Here is a 23519-nt window from a genome sequence, read left to right on the forward strand (position 1 = left end):
GCTGCGAGGGCGGGACAAAGGAGGCGATCTTCTGCAGCGCGGCGACGATCTGATCCGCCTCCCGTCCGCCGCTGTAGTCCTCGGCCACCCCGTTTCTGAAGAGCTTGAGCGTCGGGTAGCCGCTCACGCCAAAGCGGCCAGCGAGGTCGCCGTGGGCGTCGGCGTCAAGTTTGGCGAGTGGCACAGGTGTGTCGAGCTTCTTCGACTTGGCGGCCGCCTCGGCCCACTTGGGCGCGAGCTCTTTGCAGTGTCCGCACCTAAGCGCGATGTCCTGGGGTCGCAGCGGCGGTGACGACGGTGGAGGCAGCGGCAAGGTTGCAGCGGTCGAGGAGGCAACGGCAAGGAGGCAGCGGTGCGCGACCAAGGCGAGTGTCCGCGCACCAGGGAGCATAAAACTCGACCAACGCGAGCGGGTTCGTGGAGATGAACGCGTCAAAGTTTTTCGTGTCGAGCACGACGACGTCCTCCTCCTCGGGAAACGCGGCGGCGGCCGCACGAGTGGCGAGGGCTAGGACGAGGAGCGAGCGAAGCAGCGAGCGCATTGTGTGGTGTACGACGGCAGTAGACGGAGTGCGTCGTGACTAAGCGGGAAGTGACGTGGCGGAAGATAGAAAAAGAATTTAAACAATAACTCTCTGTAGAAAAAGAATTATACAACAAAAGGCGGTCGCACGACACGATTCACGCGACAGGCGAGGCGCGGGCGACGGCTTCCTCAGAAGCCGTCGCCCGCACCACAGGAGCTGCACGATCTCCAGGCGGGGGAGGCGGTCAGCGCCGCCTCCCTGCCGGTGCGGGCCGTCAGCGTACACTGTGAAGCCATGCTGCCCTCCCGAGGTCTCTGATAAGAGAAGGTTCCCGGAAGTCTCCACTTTCTGGCGCTTGGCTCGGTCCCCCGCGAAAGACACCTGCGGGGGCGCAAGCGCGCCGCTGACGCCCGAGGGGGCAAGGCGGCTCGCGGCAGCTTCCCATGCCGCCTCCGCCTCCACCCACTCTCCACCCCGACATCCCCACCCCACCCCACAACCCCGCCCCCCCCCGACCCGAGCAACCCCGCCCCAACCCGACCCGACCCGATCCACCCCGCCCCGCCCCGCCCCGCCCCCCCCACCGGACCAACCCGCGAGCCGCTCCCGGCTCCGCCCCTCGCCCAATCCCCACCCGCGCCTGCGCCTGCCACCCGCGCCGCCTCCCCGACGCGCGCACACGACGCCAGCCACCTCGCCCGCCGCCCCGCCCGCGCGCCCGCCGCCTCGCCCGGCCTTCGCGCCCGCTCGCTCGAGCACCGCCCCCGCCGGCGTTCCGACGGCCGCCGCCCCGCCCGCCGCCAATCCCGTGGCCTCACCAAAAGAAGAGAACGGCGTGCCGGCCACGCCCGAGACGAGCTCGAGCGAATTACCTCCGACAGTCACGACGTGGGCACGTCCAGGATCAGGCAGCGAGCGAGGGCAGCCGCCCTCCCCACCCAGCGTTCCGACGGCCGCCGCCTCGCCCGCTGCCAATCCCGTGGCCTCACCAAAAGAAGAAAACCACCCCGAATTCTTTTCTTGGCGATGCCCACCCCGCCGCGCCGCCGCTCGCGCCGCCTCGCCTCCGCCACCACCGCCGCCCCCTCGCCAGACGCGCCGCCGCCCGCCCGCCTCCTCGACCTCCCCAGGGAGCTCCTCGAGCGCGTCCTCTCCCGCTTCGACAGCCCCCTCGACATCGCTCGCGTCGCGGCCGTCTCGCTGCTCTTCCACGCCTCGCTCGCGGAGCAGGGCATCCGCTTGTGGGCGCAAGAGCGCGGCTTCGAGCTGCCGGCGAAGCCAGAGGGCGAGAGCTGCGCCGTGCGGTGGCTGTGCTATTCTGCGCTGCTGCACGAGTCCAACCCGCCGGCGAGGGCTGCGGCAGGCAATACGCACAGCGTCTTCATCGACGGCGAGGGGCGGCTCTCGTCGTGCGGCTCTGCGCCGTGGTTCAGCCCAGGGGTACTCGGCCACGGCGAGGGCGTGCCGCAGCTCAACAAGCCGACCCGCCTCCCTTCTCCGCTGGGCGGCGAGCGCGCCGTGAGCGTTTCGGCTGCAGTCTACCACAGCCTCGCCCTGACCGCCAACGGCGCCGTCTGGAGCTGGGGCCGTAGACACGAAGGCCGGTTGGGCCACGGCGACATGCAGCACCAGCTGCTGCCCAAGAAGGTCGAGGCCTTGGTTGGCCAGCGCGTTGTCGCCGTGGCGGCGGGAACCGTGCATACCATCGTCATCACCGCCGACGGCTCCGTCTGGAGCTGGGGCGGTGGAGCCTCTGGCAAGTTGGGCCACGGCGACGAGCAGAACCAGCTGCTGCCCAAGAAGGTTGAGGCCTTCGGGGGGCAGCGCGTCGTCGCTGTGTCGGCTGGAGACAACCACAGCCTCGCCATCACCGCCGACGGCGCCGTCTGGAGCTGGGGCGGTGGAGGCTTTGGCCGCTTGGGCCACGGCGACGAGCAGATCCAGCTGCTGCCGAAGAAGGCCGAGGCTTTTGCTGGCCAGCGCGTCGTCGCCGTGTCGGCTGGAGCCCAGCACAGCCTCGCCCTCACCGCCAACGGCGGTGTCTGGAGCTGGGGCCGTGCATCCTCTGGCCAGCTGGGCCACGGCGACACGCAGAATCAGCTGCTGCCGAAGAAGGCCGAGGCTTTTGCTGGCCAGCGCGTCGTCGCCGTATCGTCTGGAGCCCACCATAGCCTCGCCCTCACCGCCGACGGCGCCGTCTGGAGCTGGGGCCGTGGAGGCGAAGGCCGGTTGGGCCACGGCAACCAGCAGTACCAGCTGCTGCCCAAGAAGATCGAGGCCTTTGCTGGCCAGCGCGTCGTCGCTGTGTCGGGTGGAGGATACCACAGCCTCGCCATCACCGCCGACGGCGCCGTCTTTACCTGGGGCAAGGGCGAGGCCGGCTACCTAGGCCACGGAGAGGACCTGTCGAACCAGCTGCTGCCCAAGAAGGTCGAGGCGTGTGCGCCGGAGCAGGGTTGAGAAATGGCGAAAGGGTGCAAGGCTCTGTGTTGCCGCGTCGCCCACATGCCTATTCGCTACCTGAGAACGTATCCGAGAGTGGCGAGAGATGCGAGACCGCCGCGATTTCTTTTTCCTGGTTCCCCTCACTCGCTTGTCGCTGTGGCCTCCTGAAGGCGACGAGCGTGCCGTGTTCCCAACCCCGTCGCCGCCTACGCCTTCCGCTGCCGCCGCCAGCCTGTGCCGCCGCCGCCGCCTTCCAATATGGCACGCTTCGTCGCCGCTGTCGTGCAGGCCGCGCCGGTCTGGATGGACCGTGCGGCGACGACAAAGAAGGCATGCCGCCTCATCCACGAGGCTTCACAGCAGGGAGCACGCATTGTCGCCTTCCCCGAGTCCTTCATTCCCGCGTTTCCCTACGGCGTGTGGCATCACGGCGTGCGACGCAACATGCGTTTCTACCAGCAGCTGACCGAGTGCGCGGTCTCGCTCGACGGCCCAGAGATTTCCATGATACAGGAACGAATGGTCTCGCAGTGACGCCCGTCCATATCACTCCCACTGCCATCCCTCTCCTTCCAACGCCACAGGTTGCTGCGCGAAAGGCGGGATGCGTCGTGGTGATGGGCGTGACGGAGCGAGACGGCGGCAGCCTTTTCAACTCCCAGGTCTTTGTGGGAGCCGACGGCACCCTCCTGGGACGGCGACGGAAGCTCAAGCCCACGAGCGCCGAGCGGCTCATTTGGGGCGAGGGCGACGGGTCGGGGCTGCGCGTGTTTGACACGGGCGAAACTGCTGGCCGCGTCGGCGGTCTGATCTGTGGAGAGCACAACCTCGCCCTCGCCCGGTACACCATGCAGAGCCAGCAGGAGCAGGCGGGGCTTGCCGCCAGACGCGGCAGGGGCGCCCTCTCTGCAGTGGCGCCATCTGCACTTCTTTGGTGTTCCACTCTTAGGTGCACGTCGCCTCGTACCCCGACCCACGAATGGAAGGGCGGCCGTTTGCGGAGCGCGTCGATGCGGCCGTGCGGCACTACGCGGCGGAGGGTCAGTGCTTCGTCCTCAACGCCACCGCTCTGCTCGATGACGCCGCGCGCGCAGCCCTTTACGACACGGCCGAGCTCGCCTCCCTAGATGGGGAGTACGAAACCTAGAGGACGCGTATTCAACTTTTGTTCGCTCTACTTGCATGCCTGTATTCGCGCGGTGAAACGTACTGCGGCGGTCCCGTGCTCCCGCCCTGACTCTGGTGTACCCGCACTGTAGGCTCGCCTCCGAGCTGGATCGAGACCCGCAGGCGCTCTCCGGCTGCTCGTCGATCATCGCACCCGACGGGCGGTGCGCGTGACCTCGGCTGATCTCCGCTGATCTCGGCTGATCTCGGCTGATCTCCGCTGATCTCCGCTGATCTCTGGTTGGCATGCCAGGCACATTGCCGGCCCCGTGAGCGGTCGCGAGGCGATCCTCACCGCGGAGGTCGACCTCGGCCGCATCCCGCTCTCCAAGTTTTGGTTCGACCCGCCCGGCCACTCTGGCAGACCCGACGTCTTCGACCTCCGGGTCTGCTTTGGTGGCGCAGGCGGGAGCGGCTGGTCTGCGGCGTGTGAGCCACCTCCAGCGCCGCCGCCGAAGCCGCCACCGCCGCTGCAGCCGCCGCCGCCGCGACAGCCGCCGCCGCCGCTACAGCCGCCGCGACCGCCGCCCCCGATCGCCACCACGCTGGCCGGCGGTGCGGCGGCTGCGCGGCAGCTCGGCTTGCGCATCAATTTGGGTGGCGCGAGCCTCGCCGACGTGGAGGGCGACACCTTGGCTGCGGTCCTCGACGCCGTGTGGCGGCACGGCGTCGTGTGTGTGGAGGCGCAGGCGCTCGACGCCGCCGCGATGCTGCGCCTCGCGCACCGCGTCGGGGAGCCGCTCACCCTCCCACCCTGCTTCTTCGAGGGCATGCGGGACCCGGCTCTGCCGCAGGTAACCCTGACCCTGGCCCTGACCCTGACCCTGACCCTGGCCCTGACCCTGACCCTGACCCTGACCCTGACCCTGACCCTGACCCTGACCCTGACCCTGGGCCTGAGCCCCGGCTCTGCCGCAGGTAACCCTGACCCTGACCCTGGCCCTGACCCTGACCCTGACCCTGAGCCCCGGCTCTGCCCCGGCTCTGCCGTAGGTCTGCCGCGTGGGCAACCTCCGGCCCGGCGCGGAGAGCGCGGCAGACACCTCGACGGCGCCGGAGCTGCTGGTGCGCGGCATGAAGTTTGCAGAGTATTGGCACCATGTCGGCAACCTCCTGGACACTTCCTAGACACTCCCTAGACACTCCCTAGACACTGCCTAGGCATCACGACGGCAACTTCTACGCGCCGCCGCGCAACGCCGTGCTCAACGCGCTGCACGCCAAGGTCGTTCCCGACGTCGGCGGCGCCACACGCTTCCTCGACTCCACGGGTGAGATCCGCGCCCGCGGGCCGCATCTGGGAAGCTTCTCGGAGCCTTCCCCGGACCCTTCCCCGAATGTACCCATGCAGGCGCGATCCGCGCCGGCGCGGCGCCCGCCGGCGTCTTCTCGCTCGACGAGCTGGCGGCACTGGCGCACTCGACGCTCACCGTCTCGGCCGACTGCATCTCCGACTTTGCGGGCGCGCCCGATGCGGACATCACGCCGCTCGGCATGCCGCACGTCCACCCGGCGCTCCAGCCCCACCCGCGGACGGGCGAGGAGTGCTTGTACTTGCCGCTCAACCCGGAGGGCCTGTACGACGCTCGCTCGCGCTTGCACTGGGCGACGAACGCCAGCGTGTGGTCGCGCCTCGAGGAGTCGGGCTTCGCATACGACCACGCGTGGTGCGAGGGGGACTTGCTGCTGTGGGACAACCTGCAGGTGTTGCACCGCGCAGGTGGTGGCTCTGGTGACAGGCCGCGGCTACTGCTGCGCACGCAGACGATGTACAGCTGAGGAGGTGTATCAAGGAGACTGAGACAGATACTCCTCTTATGTGGGACCGGGTAGATACCGTCGAGAGCACCCAGGTAGGTAGGAGCCGTACTTGCGCTCTCTTTCTTGTGTGTATCGTGTGAGTTTGACCGCGTTTATGTCCATGCACTCGCCAGCCCGAGGCCGCAATGTACCCGGGCGGAGGCCGCACAGCGCGTCTGCGTAGGTGACGCGAGCGTCCACGTACGTACCACGACCGAGAGCCGCGGCCGCTGGCATCGACAGTGAGCTCACTCGTGATCTCTTCCCCGGTAGAAAGGCGCACACCGGTCACATTCCCGCCGAGGAGACCGGCTACTCTCTCACCGCTGCGCAGCGATATGAGCTGCTTCTCCAGCGCTCGGCGGCGAACCGTATGTTCGATGAGCGGCCTGCTTGCCAAGATCGTGCCGATGCCCTCACCCGCGGCGAGGCTGCTCTCGCGCCACATGCCTCCCATGTTTGACTTGACAGATCCCGCCGCGCAGAAGTCGATGCGCTCGCCGCCCGCCGCAACCAGGTCGTCGAGCACCCCTGGTAGAATTTCCTCTGCCGCACGCGCCCCACTGGCGAGCAGGGTGTGCAGGTGGCGAGCCTGCGGCACACCGATTCTACCCCTCAGCCGCCGCTGCACTGCGTCGCTGTCCACGCCCCCCGCGTCTGCTTCGAGCGCGTCTTTCTCGATCAGAGTTACGCGCCATCCCTGGTCAACGAGCACGGATGCCGTGAAAAGTCCAGCGAAGGAGGACCCGAGGACGACGGGCTCCGCTCCAGCCAGCGATGGACGCTCGCGCCGGGGACCGCACGATCGGTGTTGGGTCTGCCTGTAATTGCTGACCAAGCCTCTCACCACCGTCAGCGCAGATAGGTAGTAGAGGTGCGTCCCGAGTGGCATTATGTAGGCATCCGGTCGGCGACGTGCATGTTGGGGACGGGCTGGATGCGTCCGCTTTTGCGTTCACAGCGACTCCCGTTCCTAGAGGTGGGACCCCACCTGCGCGAGCAGGATCTTGTAAGGACGATCAGGGACACAGGGGAACGGGAGCGGGGAGCGCATCGCGACACGGAGGGGGGCTGGGCAGGGTTCACCCACACGACAGGGTCCCAGGGATTCCCCTCTCGTATAGGACAAAGTTGCACCCGGCGGCACGGGGGCAGGCGCGGGCCTCCTACTGGTTGCGCTCTCCTAGTTCTCCTGCTACTGACAAAAGGGACAGCGACAGGTTCGCAGCACGGTGGACTCCCTATTCCACTGGCGATCTCTCTCGACTAGCGACCTTCCTCCGGCTTCTCACTGGCAGTCTCTCACTAGCCCGTGTGCTGTGAGAGAGGCTTGTTTTTTAAGAATTCTTCTAGCACGTGCCAGTTCGCACCTGTGTCGAGCCTGTGTGCTGTGAGGGGACTTGTGTTCTCTAAATTCTTCTTTGAACTCTGTTCCCCCACATCATCATACACTCGCACGCATGGTTCTTGGTCGTCGCTCACTCAGCTCGCTCGCGCGGCCAGTCGTTACGCGGCTCACGTACCCTGCTCGGCCGCCTCGTGGCACACAGAACGGACGTGTCGTCACACCAGCGCACTGGGAGAAGATCGGCGGCATCTTCCCACAGGAGCCATGGCGGGGTGCGCTGTCGCTCCTCCACACCGCCTTTGCTCTACACTGCCTCTGTGTGCTGCGCGTGGGTTCATGCATGACTCCACAGCCTCTCGTCACCATCATCCCTCCTCCCAGGTGACAGCTCAACGCTGCACGATGAGGAGGACCCACGCACGCTCGAGGTTCGCGACGCGCGGCAGGCAGCATCGCCGCTGACGCTCCGCCGCAGTGGCTTCGAGCTTCGCCACTGGCCGTCAGCCGTGGTCGACTTTTACAACGACGACCTGATCCGATCGCAGTACTACCCGGAGACGGCAGAGCTGGTCCGAGCGGCCTGTGGCGCGGAGGACGTGTTTGTCTTTCAGCACATGCGCCGCGACTCGAGCGCGCTTAACAAGGAGAGTGGCGAGGAGTGGTCTTACGTGTATGATATCATCAAGCCATGACAGATCATCACTGTTGTAGGAGAGCGGCGGCGCGCGCAACGCCGCCGAGGCAAAGGCGCACGGTGCGGTGCAGCGCGTGCACGCCGACTACACACCAGAGAACGGTCCTCGCAAGCTCCGTGAGCTGGCGGAGGCGGGCGTGGTGTCAGAGCGCGAGATCGCGCACCGGCGCTGGTCGATCGTCAACGTGTGGTGCCGTTGCGTCGCCAGCGAGCGCACCGCGCTGCCCTGCAGACGATCACGGCCGATGCAATGTCAACGAGCTAGGCGCTCGATCGACGCCGAGCAGCCAGTGCGCGCGCAGCCGCTAGCCGTGCGGCGGCACTAGATGCAGTACGTTTGTACGTTTGTAGCCCACGAGAGGTCTGGCCCGCGTGTGCATCCTCTCTTCCTGCCCTGCTCAGCGGGTGCTCGGCTACGCGCTCCTGCTTGCACAGGTCCTGGACGCGTCCACGGTCGCAGCCGAGGACACGTTCACGTACGCGCTGGTGATGGACGAGGCCGAGCCGCCCCTCGTCGGCTTCAACAACGGGGTTGCGGCTACTCGGCTATATCTCGGCTAAATCTCGGCTAAATCTCGGCTATATCTCGGACTCATCTCAGACACATCTCGGCTAGATCTCGCTCGTTGGCTCCAACAGCACGGGGCCGCCTTGGCACCGAGGAAGGAGGCCCCTCGACGCGCCGAGCTGGCCCCGCCCTCCGCGGCGCGTCCCCGCAGGTTGGCTTCTCCGAGCGGCACGCCTGGTACTACTACCCGCACATGCGGCACGAGGAGGCGCTGCTCTTCTACACGTACGACGGCACTGCGCCACTCGAGGGGCCCCGCTTCGTCTTCCACACCGCACTCGGCGACACGGGCGGCGGCGGCGAGGCGGCCGCGCCGCCGCGCAGGAGCATCGAGTGCCGCTGCCTCGCGCTCTTCAGCTAGGCGGGCAGACGCGTGGAGCCCGTGCACGATCGCCGGCTGTACTGTGCCGTTCCACGAGGCTGGTACGCACCGCCTCTGTAGTAGTGCTCACCACACGGCGGGCGCACGGCGGCCGCATGCGCGCCAGTCGGGGTGTCGGGGTGTCGCCCAGTCGTCTTGTGTGACCCTTCCTCCCCCACGTGCTGATGAGCCGGCTTGGGTGGCCGGTGAGGCGTGCGTGGCCACGGTGAGAGCGTGAGAGGCGGCGTGCGGGTCCACAGTAGAAGGCAGGCCCCGTTTTCGAGCCGATGTACTCTTACTATACATGTTCTGGTCACTCAGGGGGATCACACCTCACAAAAAGAAGGAATTCACGTTGCCATAGAACTCGAAACCAAAGGGAAATTTTACCCTCAGAACGTCCGACCGGCCGCCTTCACGACCCCTCCTCACTGCTCAAGCGCCCACGCCTTCGATCTTCTTGGGCAGCAGCTGGTTTGACAGGTCCTCCCCGTGGCCCAGGCAGCCGTCCTCGCCCTTGCCCCAGGTAAACACGGCGCCGTCGGCGGTGATTGCTAGGTTGTGCTGCTCGCCCGCCGACACAGCGACGACGCGCTGGCCAGCAAAGGCCTCGACCTGCTGCGGCTGCCGCTGGCCCTGCGCGTCGCCGTGGCCCAGCTTGCCACAGTATCCGCCGCCCCAGCTCCACACAGCGCCGTTGGCGGTGAGGGCGAGGCTGTGACTGCCTCCAGCCGACACGGCGACGACGCGCTGGTCAGCCAAGGCCTCGATCTTCTTCGGCAGCAGCTGGTCCTGCCTGTCGCCGTGGCCCAGCTTGCCATCGGCTCCACCGCCCCAGCTCCAGAGGGCGCCATCGGCGGTGATGGCGAGGCTGTGGACGATCCCCGCACACACAGCGACGACGCGCTGGCCAGTAAAGGCCTCAATCTTCTTCGGCAGCAGCTGGAACTGCTCGTCGCCGTGGCCCAGGCGGCCGAATATTCCCGAGCCCCAGCTCCAGACAGCGCCATCGGCGGTGATGGCGAGGCTGTGCTCGCCTCCTGCCGAGACGGCGACGACGCGCCGCCCCGCCAAGGCCTCAGCCTTCTTCGGCAGCAGTTGCTCCTGCTGGTCGCCGTGGCCCAACCGGCCTTGCCCTCCCCAGCCCCAGCTCCAGACAGCGCCATCGGCGGTGATGGCGAGGCTGTGCTGGCCTCGAGCCGACACAGCGACGACGCGCTGGCCAGCAAAGGCCTCGACCTTCTTCGGCTGCCACTGGTGTTGCCCGTCGCCGTGGCCCAGGCGGCCAGAGTCTCCATAGCCCCAGCTCCAGACGGAGCCGTCGGCGGTGATGGCGAGGTTGTGGTAGACTCCAGCCGACACGCTCGCAGCACGCTCGTCGCCCAGCGGGGAGGAGGGGAGGAGAGTCGTCGTGTTGAGCCGCGTCACCCCCTCACCGTGCCCGAGTAGTCCTGGATAGAAAGGCGGCGCAGAGCCGCACGACGAGAGCCGCCCCTCGCCGTCGATGAAGACGCTGTGCGTATTGCCTGCCGCCGCCCTCGCCGGCGGGTTGGACTCGCGCAGCAGCGCATAATAGCACAGCCACCGCAAGGCGCAGCTCTCGCCCTCTGGCTGCGCCGGCAGCTCGAAGCCGCGCCCTTGCGCCCACAAGCGGATGCCCTGCTCCGCAAGCGAGGCGTGGAAGAGCAGCGAGACGGCCGCGACGCGAGCGATATCGGCGGGGCTGTCGAAGCGGGAGAGGACGCGCTCGAGGAGCTCCCTGGGGAGGTCGAGGAGGCGGGCGGGCGGCGGCGCGTCTGGCGAGGGGGCGGCGGTGGAGGCGGAGGCGAGGCGGCGCGAGCGGCGACGCGGCGGGGTGGACATCGCGAGAAAGAAAAACTACTGGTGAAGAACGAAGGCGCTCTCAAAAGAAAAATTCCCGCGACAACCACAACATCAGCGCAGCTTTGCTCACTACTCCCCAACGAGGCCCGCCTCCCTCAACCTCTTTTCGACCTCATCCTCGAGCGCGTGGATCCGCCGCGGGAAGGGGTGCCAGATGTACGCCTCCTGCACCTCGTCGGGCTGGACGCACCAGCCGAGGTGGTACCGGCGCGGCAGCTCGTACCAGGCCACGTTGCGGGAGGCGAAGAAGGCGGCGAGGAAGCCCTGGTCCCCGCTGTCGTAAGAGCGCGTAAAGGCCGCCGCGCGGCGCATCGCCTCGTATACGTCGCGGCTCGGCGTGAGCACCAGCATCCCGTCGGCGGTGCTCGCGTTCGGGGGCCAGTAGCGGGGCGAGCTCGAGGGGAAGTCCGGCTCGGCGACGGACCCGCCACCGGCCGCCGCGCGTCGCCGCGGTGCGCCTTAAAGCGTTGAACCCCCATTTTGAGTCTAGTGCCGCGGCCGGCGTGGAGACGCTGAAGAGGTGGTCGATGTTGCGCCGCACGATGTCCGTGTCCAAGGAGACGACCTTGTCGTACTCGAGGCTCCACGCGTCGAGCTGGACAGCGAGACAGGTCAGCGTGGGTGAGCGTTGAGCCGGAAGGGCGAGCCGGAAGGCAGTGTGGGTGGGTATCATGGGTATCATCGCGCCCCCTTCAGTCTGTGTGGGTGGTATCACGGGAAGGGGGAGGGCGAGGGCGAGGGTACGCCGGTGCCGCACGCCTTTGCGAAAGTCACGTGCCGCTTGTGCGCCTTGTCGAGGCCCTCTGGTGGAGGCGCAAGCCGCACGAGAGCCGCACGCCAAGCCGCCGGAACGGGGCGAGGTCCGGGGCAGGCACGCCGTCGCTGAGCAGCACGATGCTGCGCCGCGTCTTGGTCCACACGAGAGAGACCACCGCGATAGTCGTAAAGTTTGAAATCACAAACATAAAGAGGGCGGAACGCCGCGACAATTCGAATGCGAAATCGGGCGGCGAACCGATCGGAGAAGTCGACGTGACGCAAACTTGCACATGAAACCACAGCCCCCCGGGGCGCCAACTCGCACCCGACGTACCGAGCTCCACAGCCTTGACCCGCGCCCGATATGGTTTCGTCCTTCTCGCCGTCGGCCGAGGCGCACCGCCTGGTCATCCACCAACGCACATCAACCTCTCCATCAATCAGGCAGGCCCGTGGAGCACACGGCCTCCTCTCGTCGACGCGCCAACGTTACAGTGGTGTCCGGTTGGCGCGATCACCGAGCTGTGACGCTCAGGGAAGCCTGATGAGGTGCTGGTTTCTTTGCCCAGGCCTGGCCTTGAGGTTAGGGGAGAATCCTACTGTATGGTATCTAGATACTTCGGCGGGTTACGGTTTAGCGCGCCGACAGACCGCCCTCTCCATCACCCTCGCCCAGGGATCTACAATGCTGTCTTAAGGTCCGACAGGTTCGGCACCGGGCACCGCCTCGGTATACAAAATGCGCCCGCGGGCGGACCCTTACAGATCACAGATCACTTGTAAGATAGCTTCAGATATAATGGGACTTGTAAGATAGCTTCAGATATAATGGGCAAAAATCGGGGATGATTTTGTAACGATGGCTGCTTCTCCAGCCGCGTCGAGGCTTGGACCGAGGAGCCGCTGGAGCTGTGGCGCAAGCGCGGCGGCGGCGACCTGGAGCCGGTCCTCGCGAGCGGCGCCTTCGCCCTCCTCGACGCGCAGTGGATCATCAGCCACGCCGAGGCGGGGGGCGTCCTCTCTCACCGCCAGGCGCTGCCCAAAGAGGCCTTCCTCTCCCTCGCCGACCTCGTCGAGGCGATCTGCGAGCGTGTGGACTGGCTTCCCATCACGCCTTACGGCCTACCCGTCGCCGTGCTCTCCTACCCGTGGCTGACCAAGGACCACCCCGACCCGATCGGAGCCAACCTCTCCCGCGTCGCAAGGGCGCTCAAGGCCCTGCTCAGCGATGGTGAAGCAACGGCTCGGCGTCTTTTGGGACTTCGGCTCGCTGCAACAGCACCCCAACCCTGTCGACGGCGTCCTGCGCACCGATGAGCAGAACGCGCTCTTCAAGCAGGGGCTGGGCTGCCTCGGCACGCTCTACTCCCACCCGCACACATACGTGCTGCGGCTGACCTCCTTCCCGGACGGCCACAAGGCGGAGGCCCAGGCAGAGGGCACCAACGTGGCCGAGTACTTTGACCGCGGCTGTGGTGCTCCGCCGAGAACGCCTGGGCGAGCCTGACCAAGGAAAGCGACCTCTCACTCGACCTCGGCTTGATGCGCGACGGCAAGGAATACGACTACGCCAGCCTCGTCACCGACTGCACCCAGGACGGCGGCCGGCGCCCTCCGCTGCTGCCGTCTGCCTTCGCGGCGGAGCTGGAGACGAAGAGCTTCACCAACGGCAAGGACGACAAGCCGCTCGTGAAGCGGCTGTACGAGGACGCCTTCGAGGAGCAGTTTGGCAAGGCGACCATGCTGAGCTTCAGCAACCTCGGCTGGGGCGACGCGGAGGCGGCGCAGCTGGCGGAGGTCCTCGCGAGCGGGGCGGCGCCGCAGCTCAAGAAGGTCGTTCTCCAGCTCAACGAGATTGGCGACGAGGGCTGCAAGGCGCTGGCCGCCGCCCTGAAGGAGGGGGCAGCGCCGCGGCTTGAGAGGAGCTCTCTCTCTCGCTCAACGAGATTGGCGACGAGGGCTGCAAGGCGCTGACCGCCGCCCTCAAGGAGGGCCAGCGGCGCTCATGCTAGTTTGGTCATTCGGCACCAATATACAGAAAAGGTATATCTCGCAGGAGTCGCTTAGGCGGCTCCCGTGGTGTACCTGTGCGAGGGAGTTTTGTTGTAAATTTCGTTTTCGTTTTTCGCGATGTCCACGCCACCTTGTTGTCCTGCGCAAATGCAAATGCGAGGGTACTGAATGACCCGCGAAGCTCAGAAAGAAGAATTCGCGACCACGAAAATATCCTCGCCCTTCTCTTGTGTTCTGTCGGTTTTCTTTTTGGAAAATGTGTGACAGCAGACGCCCGTGAAGGTTCACGGGGCCGACAGAGTGATGTCCTTATTCGGCCGCGCGTTGGTCAACGGACAGACACAGCGGACAGGACTCTATTCGTCGTGAACGATCTAACATGCGCTGTCACGATATCTCCACGATGGCTGCAGCTGCGGCAGGGGATCCTGGGAGTTTCCTGAGGCACTGGAGGAGCGCCTCGTTGATGCGGTCGACCAGCGCGAGGGTGGTAGGGCGCGGGACGCGGCGGATGGCAGTGATGAGGCGCACCACACGCGGCTCATCGAGCAGCGAGTGCAATTGTGCGATTGCGTGCAAAAGGTGCACGGCGACGGCAATCCGCTCGGAGGCGGGCAGCGCGAGGTAGCCTTGGAAGCGAGGCATCTCCTCCAAGTGAGAGAGCAGCTTGTCGGCCAAGCTCACATTGAACAGTTTGCTCAGCACACCCACTGTCCGGTCAACTGCTGCCATGGTGTGCATTTCCTCGAGGCACCGAGGAGTTGTAAGGTGTATGAGAAGGGGCCGCAGAGTCTCTTGGAGCACGGGCCTCGAGCCGACAGGTGGTCGGACCTCCGCCACTTGCATCAGCGCCGCCTGCGCTGCCGCGACTGTCTGCGCGTGCGGGGTGGCGTCATTTGAGAAGATGAGCCACCCAAGGAGGAGGCGGTGGATACGGTACCGGCTCAGCGGCAGCGGCGCCGTCAGTGTCGCAGCACCGAGGATCCGGACGAGGCGAGCCCGAGCTGCATCAGACGGCGGATGCAAAGCCGCGGCAGCAGCAGGGTCGGCCAGCGCCGTGCAGTCGTCGACCACCGCCGGTCCGCAGCCACCACGCGTCCACGCTCCACGCCACTGCTCCGTTCCCTCCCAACTGTGGAAGACGTGCGGGATGCATGCTGCCCATACCCGACTCACTGACGCGTTGGCGTGCATCTCGCGCAGGCCCATGTGGCCCAGGATGACTTCCACAGAGTCTCGCGAGCCGAAAACTTCGGAGCTCAGCTCCTCGGATACCGCCTGCGCGCCAGAATGCCTCCGCGCCGTGGGGACGTCGTTTGCGAGCAGCGCGTCCATGCGGCCCAGGAGCGTGCGAACGTCGTCCGCATCCTGGCGTGCGATCGGTGTGCCGCCGGCCTCGGCCACTCTCACACGCTCGACGAGCGCCTGCATGTGCATGTGAAAGCACCGCTTGGTGGTGTGTGTTTCCGCCGGTCGGAGGTGCAGCTCGTGGTTTCCGTGTTTCTTTTGCCGGGTTTGCGTCGTGCTGCTCTAGCCTCACATGTCACTTCCTGTCGTCTGTTGTTTGTTGTGCTCTTGTTTGTTTCTCTTGGCACCTTGGAGTGCTGGGGGGGGCGACAGGGAGGATATGGCCTTGAGTTATGTGTACGCCAACTCAGGGTGTGTGGCAGCCAGCTGGCTGTGTGTCTTGTGAGCCTTTTGTGTCTGTGTGTCGCTCGTGCGTGTCGTCATCATCTGTCCAGCGTCCACCCATACCGCGTTGGTGTCCAGTCCGAGCCTGGCTGTTCTTCACCTTTCTACCTACCTACCTCCGTCGTCTCATCTCGCGTTGGTGTCCAGGCTCGTTGTGCGAGTATATGGGCCACGATGTCTCAAATATGAGGGGTTTTGACTCCTACCGGCTCCTGACGCTATCCCTGGCAGCTCTAATGACCAGGATCAGTAGTGCTATGATAGAGGGTGCCCACACTAGCGCAGGAGCTGCCACACTCGCCCGGACCGTCCCCTTCTGGGGCCGGTTCCGCAGCCCGCGAGAGCCGACAGCGGGGCCGTGCCGCGGGTGCCTACTGCCGAGTGCCACAAACACTGCGCCGTCCCGCCATCACCCACAGGCTGTCTTGAGTGATGGCTGGGATGTCCAAACGCCACCATCTTGGCTCTTGCGACCTCAAACCCGCGAGCTGTATGGGTGGTCCTGACGTCGACAGACGCCCGATGACCACGGTGAAGCTGAGCCGGAACGTGTCGACAAATCTCGTCTGAGCCCGTGGCGGTCGCCGGCTGAGTCGCCGTGCACGGGCCGGTACCTCAGGCGTCACCTCCGCAGCCTCAGGTCTCAAACTCCACCACCTCCGCCGGGACACCGTCGGTGGCACGCTCGGCGGCGACTTTGTGGCAGCCCCACAGCGAGCGCGGCATCGAGCCTACTCGGTCTGGTCGGTCGGCCGCACTCCCTGGGTGCCAGGGAGTGCGGCCGACACGCGAGTGGTGCTTCCTGGCGGCGCGCGCCGGCTGTGGGGCTGCCACAAACTCGAGACACGCTTTTTGGGACATTTTCGACGCTTTTGTCCCTTATACTCGCACAACAAGCCTCCAGTCCGAGCCTGGCTGTTCTTCACCTTTCTACCTACCTACCTATCATCTGTCCAGCGTCCACCCATACCGCGTTGGTGTCCAGTCCGAGCCTGGCTGTTCTTCACCTTTCTACCTACCTACCTACCTGCGTCCAACCAATCTGGTTTGGGAGCGGGGGGGGTTAGGTTTACCACGGTCCTGTGCTCGTTACCAGGATGGCATGTGCGCGCTCGGCGCGGGCTCGGATGCGCGTACGCCCGTGTCTCGAGAACAAGTTGGCGGACTAGTCTGAGCGTCGCGGATTGGAATGGAGAGGTAATTCAAACCGACCAGCACGATTCACGCGACAGGCAAGGCGCGGGCGACGGCTTCTGCAGAAGCCGTCGCCCCCACCACAGGCTCAGTCACACCAACACACCACTAGGTGCTGCGCGCACACGCCGACGTGGAGTACTCCGGCAGCGTCTGTGCCGCCGTGAGGTCGCGGCTGGGCTGGCTAGCACTACGTATACCGACGTCGGTATACTCTCGATTCGCTTTTTTTATTTTTTTGTTGTCCGACCCGTCGGCCAGGGCATGTGTTCTCGGGGTGGGTCTCCGAGACCGCAATAATATCATCAATAAGCCAGCACACACGACCCTAGGGGGCAAGACCGCGCCGCTGTACGGAGCGCTGACAAGTGCAATGCCCAGCCTCCCCCCGCTCACCGCCCACGTCGGGCCATCTACAGCCTGCGCGTCGCGGCCTTCTCGACCCCAACGACCTCGCTCACAGCTCCTCCTTTGCCGCCTCGGCCTCCGCCGCCTCGGGCAGCGGTGATGCGGCCACTCCGCTCGCCGCCTGCTCCCGCCTCCGCGCGTCGGCGCGCTGCCGCCGCTCCTCGCCGCCGCGCGCGTGCGCAAACGGGTCGCCGAACGGCTCGTGCGGGAACCGCTCCGGCCGGTAGTGCCGCTCGACGGCCTGCGCGAGCGGCCCCTGCCCCTGCCGCCGCTCGAGCTGCGCGCCCTCGTCGAAGGCGCGCCTGCACGCCGCGTCGGCGAGGCAGTCGTGCGCGGCGGCGACCGCCGCCATCGCCTGCAGAGCTCGGACAACCTCGCTCAACCTCGGTCGATCTCGGGTCATCTCGGCGAGACCGCCGCCATCACCTCGGTCGAGCCGCCCGCACGGTCGGGGTGGAGCCGCAAGCTCAGCTGGCGGTAGGCCCGCTTCAGCTCCTGCGCCGCGAAGCCACGCGCGTGTGGTGAGAGAGTCGATGAATACGGCCGGAGAGGCGGAGAGGGGGCGGGAGAGGTGCGTGTGTGATCTCCTGCGCCGAGAAGTCAACCGGCACGCCCAACCGCCAGTAGTGCCCGCGCGCGTCGGCTGCAGCGTCGGCCACCGCCGCCTCCGCCCTGCCCAGCGCGATGCGCCGCTCCTCCTCCGCCGCCGCCGCGGCCGCCACGGCCGCGGGCGAGTGCGGGGGGACGCAGCAGCGGAAGCGGAGGGGCATGCCCCAGCCGCCGCCCCCCTCGGCGGCCTTTGCGTCGATGCGCGTCACCGTGAGCCTAGGGCCGTCCTGCCGCACACGGAACGCGTCGCCGTACGCGTGGCCGTCCTCCCAGTTGAGCTTGTCGACCACCTCGGGGCAGACCTGAGGGACACGTCCACGACACGTCCACACGGCGTGTCCTGGGACGTGTCTCAGTAGGGGACTCCCGGTGCGGCGGTCTGTAGGTCTGCCAGGCGCGTCCCCGGGGCGGGGGCGGGTGGCCGAGCACACACACACACACACACACACACACACACACACACACACACACACACACACACACACACACACACACACACACATCTCCCCATATCTCGCCTGTGCGCGGCTCGACACGCCGCGAGAGATAGAGAGGTGTGTGTGACAGAGGCGGAGAGGAGGCGGGAGAGGTGCGTGAGATGAGAAGTTGAATGAACGCCATCAGAGAGTCCCAGCAGCGGAGATGCCGCTGCAAGCGCGCTCTTCCCCCAGCCGAACCCGCCACCGCGTGTGAGGCGGTGTGTGTTGCGTGAGGAGAGGCAACCACGACTACGAGGCGCCCGACTGGCGGTGCGGCTGCCTCTCGGACCAAAAGCAGTGCCACCCGGTGCAAGGGGTGGCCGAGCAGTCCCTCTCACACTCCCAGAACAAGCGGGCAGCTGGCCTCTCAGAGGGGCGACGCGTTCGGAGAGCTACGGGGGCACACCGCCGCGGGGTCCGCGAGACAGCAGTGCCCCTTCTCCCCGTCTCTCCCCATCTCTCCCCATGTCCATGTCTCCCCACATCTCCCCACACCGCCGCGGGGTCCGCGAGGCAGCAGTGCTCCTTCGCCGCTGCGGCGGCTCCAGCGTCGGCGGCGGCGCCTCCTGCGCCGCCGCCTGCTGCGCGCCCGCGCGGCGAGAGAAACGGCCCCACCTCGGCCACCTCGCAGCCGGGCGTCGCCGGCGGCGCCGCCTCCAGCCTCGCCTTGTCCCTCCGCGCCTGTGTCTCGGCGTTCGCCGCGAGGCTGAGCCGCTCCCGCTGCACGTGCGCGCGCACCTGTGCGAGCGGAGACCCCACCTCCGCTCTTCACACTCGCCTTGTCTCTCCGCCTGCGGGGTGTCGCTGCACGTGCTGCCGAGCTGCCGCCGCCGCTGGTGCACTGGGCGCGGCGCTGCTACCGCGCCATGTCGTGGCTGCTCGCGCTGCCTCTGCGCTGCCCACGCGCGGCTTGGCGGGCGGGCGACACCATCGCCGCTCGTGCACCAGCCGCCGCCGGGCAACGCATGTGCTGTGAGCCAGCAGGCGTGGCCTCTGCGCCGGGTGCGCGCACGAGCCAGCCGAGGAGCGCCTCGTACCTCTTCATATCTCCCCACATCTCCCCACATCTCCCCAGCGCACCAGCCAGCCGAGGATCGCCTCGTCGTCCCTCTGCAGCGAATCGAGCCGCTCGAGCGACGACAGCGCTTCGTCCGGCCTACAGAGCTCGGGCAAGCTCGGGCAAGCTCGGCCAAGCTCGGCCAATCTCGAATCATCAGAGATTTTGAGAGAGAGATTCGAGAGATCTCGGCTCGGCGGGGGTCGCTCCATCCTCCACCTCCACGCGTCCATCATCAGCAGCGCGCGCTCGAGCAGCGCGGCGGAGTAGTTTGGGTACGCGCGCAGCGCCGTGCCGAGCGCCGCCTCCGCCGCGTCGAAGCGCGCGGCGCCCAGCCGGCGCAGGCTCTGCGCGCGCCGCAGCTGCATCGCCGCGGCCGCCCACCCGCCGCTCGCCTACACACCCGACCTCGTCTCGACTCGCGTCTCGGCGCAATCTCGGCCAACCTCGCCGCCCGCCGCCAGCTCACCCGTGCGGCTCTCTCGAACAGCTCGGCCGCGCTCTCGGCCTGGTCCGCCGATAGCGCCTCCCGCGCCGCGCTCGCGTCCGCCGCCGCCGCGGCCGGCATCTCGTCCTCGGCGCCTGATCTCGGACAACCTCGGGTCGTCTTGGGGCCACGCCGGCCGCGGCGGAATATGTGTCGTCCTCGCCACCCGCGTGCGGGGCGGTGCCCGTGGGAGGCGGCGGCGCCGCCGCGCCAGAAAGCATCAGCCGCGCCGCTCGGCGTTCGGCCGCGGCGGCCGTCGCTGCGCGGTGCGCCTCGGCCTCCTTCCGCAGCGACTCGAGCCTCGCGGCGTCTCGCAGCCCAATCACCTGCCACGGCGGCTCGTCCTCCGGAGCCGTTCGGGACTGTCTCGGAACTATCTCGGAGCTGTCTCGGAGCGGTCTCGGAGCTGTCTCGGAGCGGTCTCGGAGCTGTCTCGGAGCGGTCTCGGAGCTGTCTCGGAGCGGTCTCGGAACTATGTCGGAAAGGACCTGCCAAGGGAGCTCGTCTTCGTCGTCCTCCGCCGCGACCCGCACTGCGCCGCCGCCCGCCGCCGCGCCGCCGCCGCCGCCGCCGCCTTCGGTGCCGCCCGTCTTCGCTGCCGCCGCCTCCGCCTCGGAAGGCGGCACGCGGGAGACACGATGCAGGTGGGACCAGCGCCGCCCAGAGGAGGGGATCAGCGAGTCTCCGGGGCAGGCGAACCGCTCGCGGAAGTTTGCGTCGAAGAGCACCCATTCGTGGTCTCTGCCGCCGGGCTTCTGCACGTGCGCGAGCGTCCACCCGCTGTGGCTGTGCGGGTAGGCGCCGTGCCCGACGGTGGAGGCCAGCGAGGGTGGCAGGGCGCTCGTCGCTGCGGCGGAGTCCAGCCGCGGGCCGAAGACTCCATTCATCGGGTCGATGCTGCTTCCCGTCACAAAGAAGCCGAGTACGGGCTCAGAGAGCCGCACGTACCCGCCAAAGCGCGGGCCGCCGCCGCCGCCGCCGCCCGAGTAGGGCGTCACTCCGCCGGGCGCTACCATTTGCTGGCCGGCGGTGCTCGCGAGGAGGAGCAGAGCAGAGGCGGCACGCATGATTGCAGCGCAGAGCGCGCGAAGAGCTATACCACGGAGAGGTAGCGCCGACTCGGCCTGCGGCCAAACTCGGCGCCGCCGCCTTGATAAGCTGTGGGCCGCTCGCAGTCTGGTCGTGGTCGAGACCGAGGTGCCGAACTGAGAGGCACTACTGGAGGCTTCCTCCGGCCACCGCTCGACTACCCACGCACATGGCCGGTCCTGTGGCTTGCCTGGACTCGCTCAGAAGCCTCAATTTGCGCACACCTTTGCTCTCTGGCTCCCGCGAGTGCGTTCAGGCCACTCAAGCAGGCGACGCCAAGCACCCGCAATGCATCTCGCCGGGGCGCCACCTATCGACCCGACTGATTGGCAGCATCAAAGCCGACCCCATGACGGTCCTTCAGCCCCACGAGGTAGGCAGTTGCGCCCTGATCTCGGTCCAAGACGGCCAACGCCGTGTCCGGCACCTGCTGACTGCTTCACGGGGATGCCCCCCCCGGACACATGCTGCAGCCCCGAGTGGATGTATTGGTCGTTTGTGGGTCCCCCAAGACTACTCTAGTAGGGGCCGGGCGCTTGAGCGTCGGCGGTACACCTGTGCAGATGTTGCACGGGTGAAATGGCTCCTCGTACAGGGTAGGAGGCAGGTGGTGGGTTTGAGTGTCGTGAGTGCTTGCAGCCGCGAGTGCAGCACCGTTTGTGACTCCCATGGATGCAGTTGGGTGGGGCACGGTGCTGGGGGGCGGTCCGGTGCGCCACAACAGCCTCCCTGGCTGACCCCCATCCAGTTCGGCACCTCCATCCTGACCGTGGAACCCCAACTTCAACCGGTCATATCTCGGGCGGACTGGCACCTCAGGAGCTCATCCTGGGCGGTTTGGGGAAGTCTTGGGGGTGTACTTGAAGGTGGGAAAAAGAGTTTTGCACGAGATCTTAACCGGGGGGCAGTCTGAGCACCGTGAAAACAGCGGCCCACAGCTTATTTCAAAACGCCTACACACACACTCTATTCGCGGGGGCGGAGGTGTGCGTGCAGACCCCAATCGGGTCCGATTTCGCTGCCGCCTCGCGCCGCTGCTGCCCTCGCCAGCAAGCAGCCGCCGCGGTGCGCGGTTGCAGCGCCATCCATCGTGCGGCCTGGCGGTCGACTCGCCCTCGGCCTCCGCTGGCGGCTGCCGCAAGAGCGGCTGGCTCACGACAGCGTCTTACCGGTTTCGGGTGGGAGAGTACAGGACGTCTGGCGAGTAACTGTGTATGTAAGTGAGATCGGTCTTGGTACCAGGCACGGTCGAACAAGAGAGAGAGATTTTTAGCAATGCCAAACAATGCGAAACACTCGTTTACGTTCCCCGACCCCGGTCCCTACCCCCGCCTGCGCCGTGCGCGGCGCGGCTCTACTCGTAGTGAGGACGAGAGCCATCTCTGATCTCATAACGCACATCTCTCCACACCGCGACTCATCGTTATCCTCTCCTGACAACCTGAGACTCTCCGACCTAGGGCTAATGCTGAACGTACTCAACAGATAGTAGACGTCTCATTGGACATTGAACGACTGAACACGACGGCACAGGCCACATGGCTGTGGCTGCCTCAATCGGACACTCCAAGCGGACACTCTCTCACGCGGCCCGCACCGCCATCCGGCATGTTGACCACGAGTTCTCTCCCGACAGCTCTTCGAGCGGATCGAGCCAGAAGTCCGTCTGCCGCGCCGAGAGCTTCGCCAGACACGTCTGGGGCTCATTCGACCACATGGGCGGCGGAGGCCCAGTCTCAGAGGCGGGAGCCTCCGTCCCCGTGCTGTTGTGAGGCCAACTGATGCACCTCGGCGAATCGGGCGACTGACTCTCAAGCGCGACAGCGTCGAGGCATGCCTCGAGCATACACAGCATCTCGAGCTCGTCTCTGTCTTTGATCCAGTCGCGCAGCTCCTGTGACGTCACTCCAAACTCGCGGCACGTCGGGCTGATGCGATACCAGACGGGGCGCGCACGCGCAGCGCGGACTGCACGGAGCTTGAAGCGAGCCGTGCGTGAGTCGCGCTCCGCCGCCGTGTCGGTTGTGGACACGCACGGACTGCACAGAGCCGCCATCGTGTCCAGGACGGTTCGCTCGGGCGCCTCCAAAAGGCAATCGCTGAGGCGTGTCAATCGTGCGGCCTTTTCTTCTTTTATTTATTTTCTTTCCGTCGATTCCTTTCTCATAACACAGATGCCAGGGGCGGGGCTTGCATTTTTGCCGTCGCCAGTCGCCCCCCCAAACGCAGATCCCTCTTTGGTATGGTTTCTTTCTTTTTCCTCAAGGTACACCTCACCTCGGGAGCCGCCTAATAAGCGACTCCTGCGAGGACGACGAGGAACTTCTGACATTCTCTTTCCTGGGGGCAGGGGACCACGGGTCGCTGGCATACTAGGGGGGGAAGGGTGGTGGGCGGCGACCGCCGCATACCGTCCTATGGCGGCGAGAGTATCGCTACGCCAGGGAGGACAAGGTCAAGGACGCTGCTGTTCGTTCGAGTCGTTCGGTCGGTGGGTTGGGAAGGGGGTCGTCGAGATCGTATCAAGCCGCGTTTCTTCAAGCAGGGTGGGCCGGTCTCTTCGACGGCGCCTACCTAAGGGGTTGCCGTCTGCTGTGCTCCTTTTGGTAGGAATTCCTACCTGTGTCGAACCTGTGTCGGTGAGAGAGAGTTCTGTTTGTTGAATTCTTCAAGCAGTGTGTGCCAGTCCGCGCCAGTCCGCGCCCTTGCGGTCTCAGCCCTACCTGGCCGTTCTATATTATAGAATGGCATCCTATAATGTAGAATGGCGTCTCGCGCGCGCTCACCCGGCCGCCTCGCAGCCCCAGCGGCCGGGGGGCGCTTGCCGGGGTTGAGGCTGGTCACACACAGGCGCCACTTTAACGCGGCGAGCCAGAGGAGTCACACAGGAGAGCCCCAACACGCCACATTTTCAGCAGCAGACGGGCCGCGGTGAGCG

The 23519-nt window shown here is 66.5% G+C and overlaps 7 protein-coding genes across 7 annotated transcripts in view; 4 read left to right on the plus strand and 3 right to left on the minus strand.

Moving 5' to 3' along the window:
- Positions 1–590, minus strand: part of EMIHUDRAFT_443805 (hypothetical protein) — a 1569-nt gene extending 979 nt beyond the window's left edge. The window contains exons 1-2 of the mRNA XM_005777185.1: positions 382–590; positions 1–257 (exon numbers count right to left, since the gene is read on the minus strand). Of these exons, the coding sequence (XP_005777242.1) occupies positions 1–257; positions 382–542 (418 nt within the window). The 5' untranslated portion in view covers positions 543–590. The remainder of the gene's footprint in view (positions 258–381) is intronic.
- Positions 591–3133: 2543 nt separating this feature from the next.
- On the plus strand, positions 3134–4137 carry EMIHUDRAFT_443806 (hypothetical protein). Its single transcript, XM_005777186.1, has 3 exons — positions 3134–3485; positions 3557–3841; positions 3922–4137. Exons 1-3 carry the CDS (start codon positions 3231–3233, stop codon positions 4117–4119), a joined length of 738 nt encoding a protein of 245 aa, XP_005777243.1. The 5' UTR covers positions 3134–3230; the 3' UTR covers positions 4120–4137.
- A 1183-nt stretch (positions 4138–5320) lies between these two features.
- EMIHUDRAFT_457705 (hypothetical protein) lies at positions 5321–6456 on the plus strand (the record flags this gene model as incomplete). Its single annotated transcript, XM_005777187.1, has 2 exons — positions 5321–5410; positions 5491–6456. Coding segments are annotated over 2 exons (475 nt in total), but the record flags the coding sequence as incomplete, so codon positions are not given.
- Positions 6457–7399: 943 nt separating this feature from the next.
- EMIHUDRAFT_457706 (hypothetical protein) lies at positions 7400–9226 on the plus strand (the record flags this gene model as incomplete). The annotated part of the gene is made up of 8 exons (XM_005777188.1): positions 7400–7458; positions 7547–7604; positions 7734–7955; positions 7999–8171; positions 8247–8292; positions 8417–8512; positions 8701–8801; positions 8857–9226. The coding sequence occupies 8 exons, from the start codon at positions 7400–7402 to the stop codon at positions 9146–9148; spliced, it is 1047 nt and encodes a 348-aa protein (XP_005777245.1). The 3' UTR covers positions 9149–9226.
- Positions 9227–9243: 17 nt separating this feature from the next.
- EMIHUDRAFT_238329 (hypothetical protein) lies at positions 9244–11759 on the minus strand (the record flags this gene model as incomplete). Its single annotated transcript, XM_005777189.1, has 5 exons — positions 9244–9301; positions 10895–11158; positions 11226–11491; positions 11569–11595; positions 11670–11759. 5 exons carry the CDS (start codon positions 11757–11759, stop codon positions 9244–9246), a joined length of 705 nt encoding a protein of 234 aa, XP_005777246.1.
- Positions 11760–19224: 7465 nt separating this feature from the next.
- Positions 19225–20632, minus strand: EMIHUDRAFT_457707 (hypothetical protein; the record flags this gene model as incomplete). Its single annotated transcript, XM_005777190.1, has 4 exons — positions 19981–20632; positions 19659–19818; positions 19475–19587; positions 19225–19400 (listed from the first exon to the last, which is right to left on the minus strand). Coding segments are annotated over exons 1-4 (1026 nt in total), but the record flags the coding sequence as incomplete, so codon positions are not given.
- A 1283-nt stretch (positions 20633–21915) lies between these two features.
- On the plus strand, positions 21916–23061 carry EMIHUDRAFT_443809 (hypothetical protein). Its single transcript, XM_005777191.1, has 3 exons — positions 21916–22555; positions 22703–22706; positions 22991–23061. Exon 1 carries the CDS (start codon positions 22120–22122, stop codon positions 22351–22353), a length of 234 nt encoding a protein of 77 aa, XP_005777248.1. The 5' UTR covers positions 21916–22119; the 3' UTR covers positions 22354–22555; positions 22703–22706; positions 22991–23061.
- Positions 23062–23519: the final 458 nt, after the last annotated feature.

The sequence above is a fragment of the Emiliania huxleyi genome (assembly GCF_000372725.1).
Source record: "Emiliania huxleyi CCMP1516 unplaced genomic scaffold EMIHUscaffold_265, whole genome shotgun sequence".
Taxonomy (NCBI): Eukaryota; Haptophyta; order Isochrysidales; family Noelaerhabdaceae; genus Emiliania; species Emiliania huxleyi.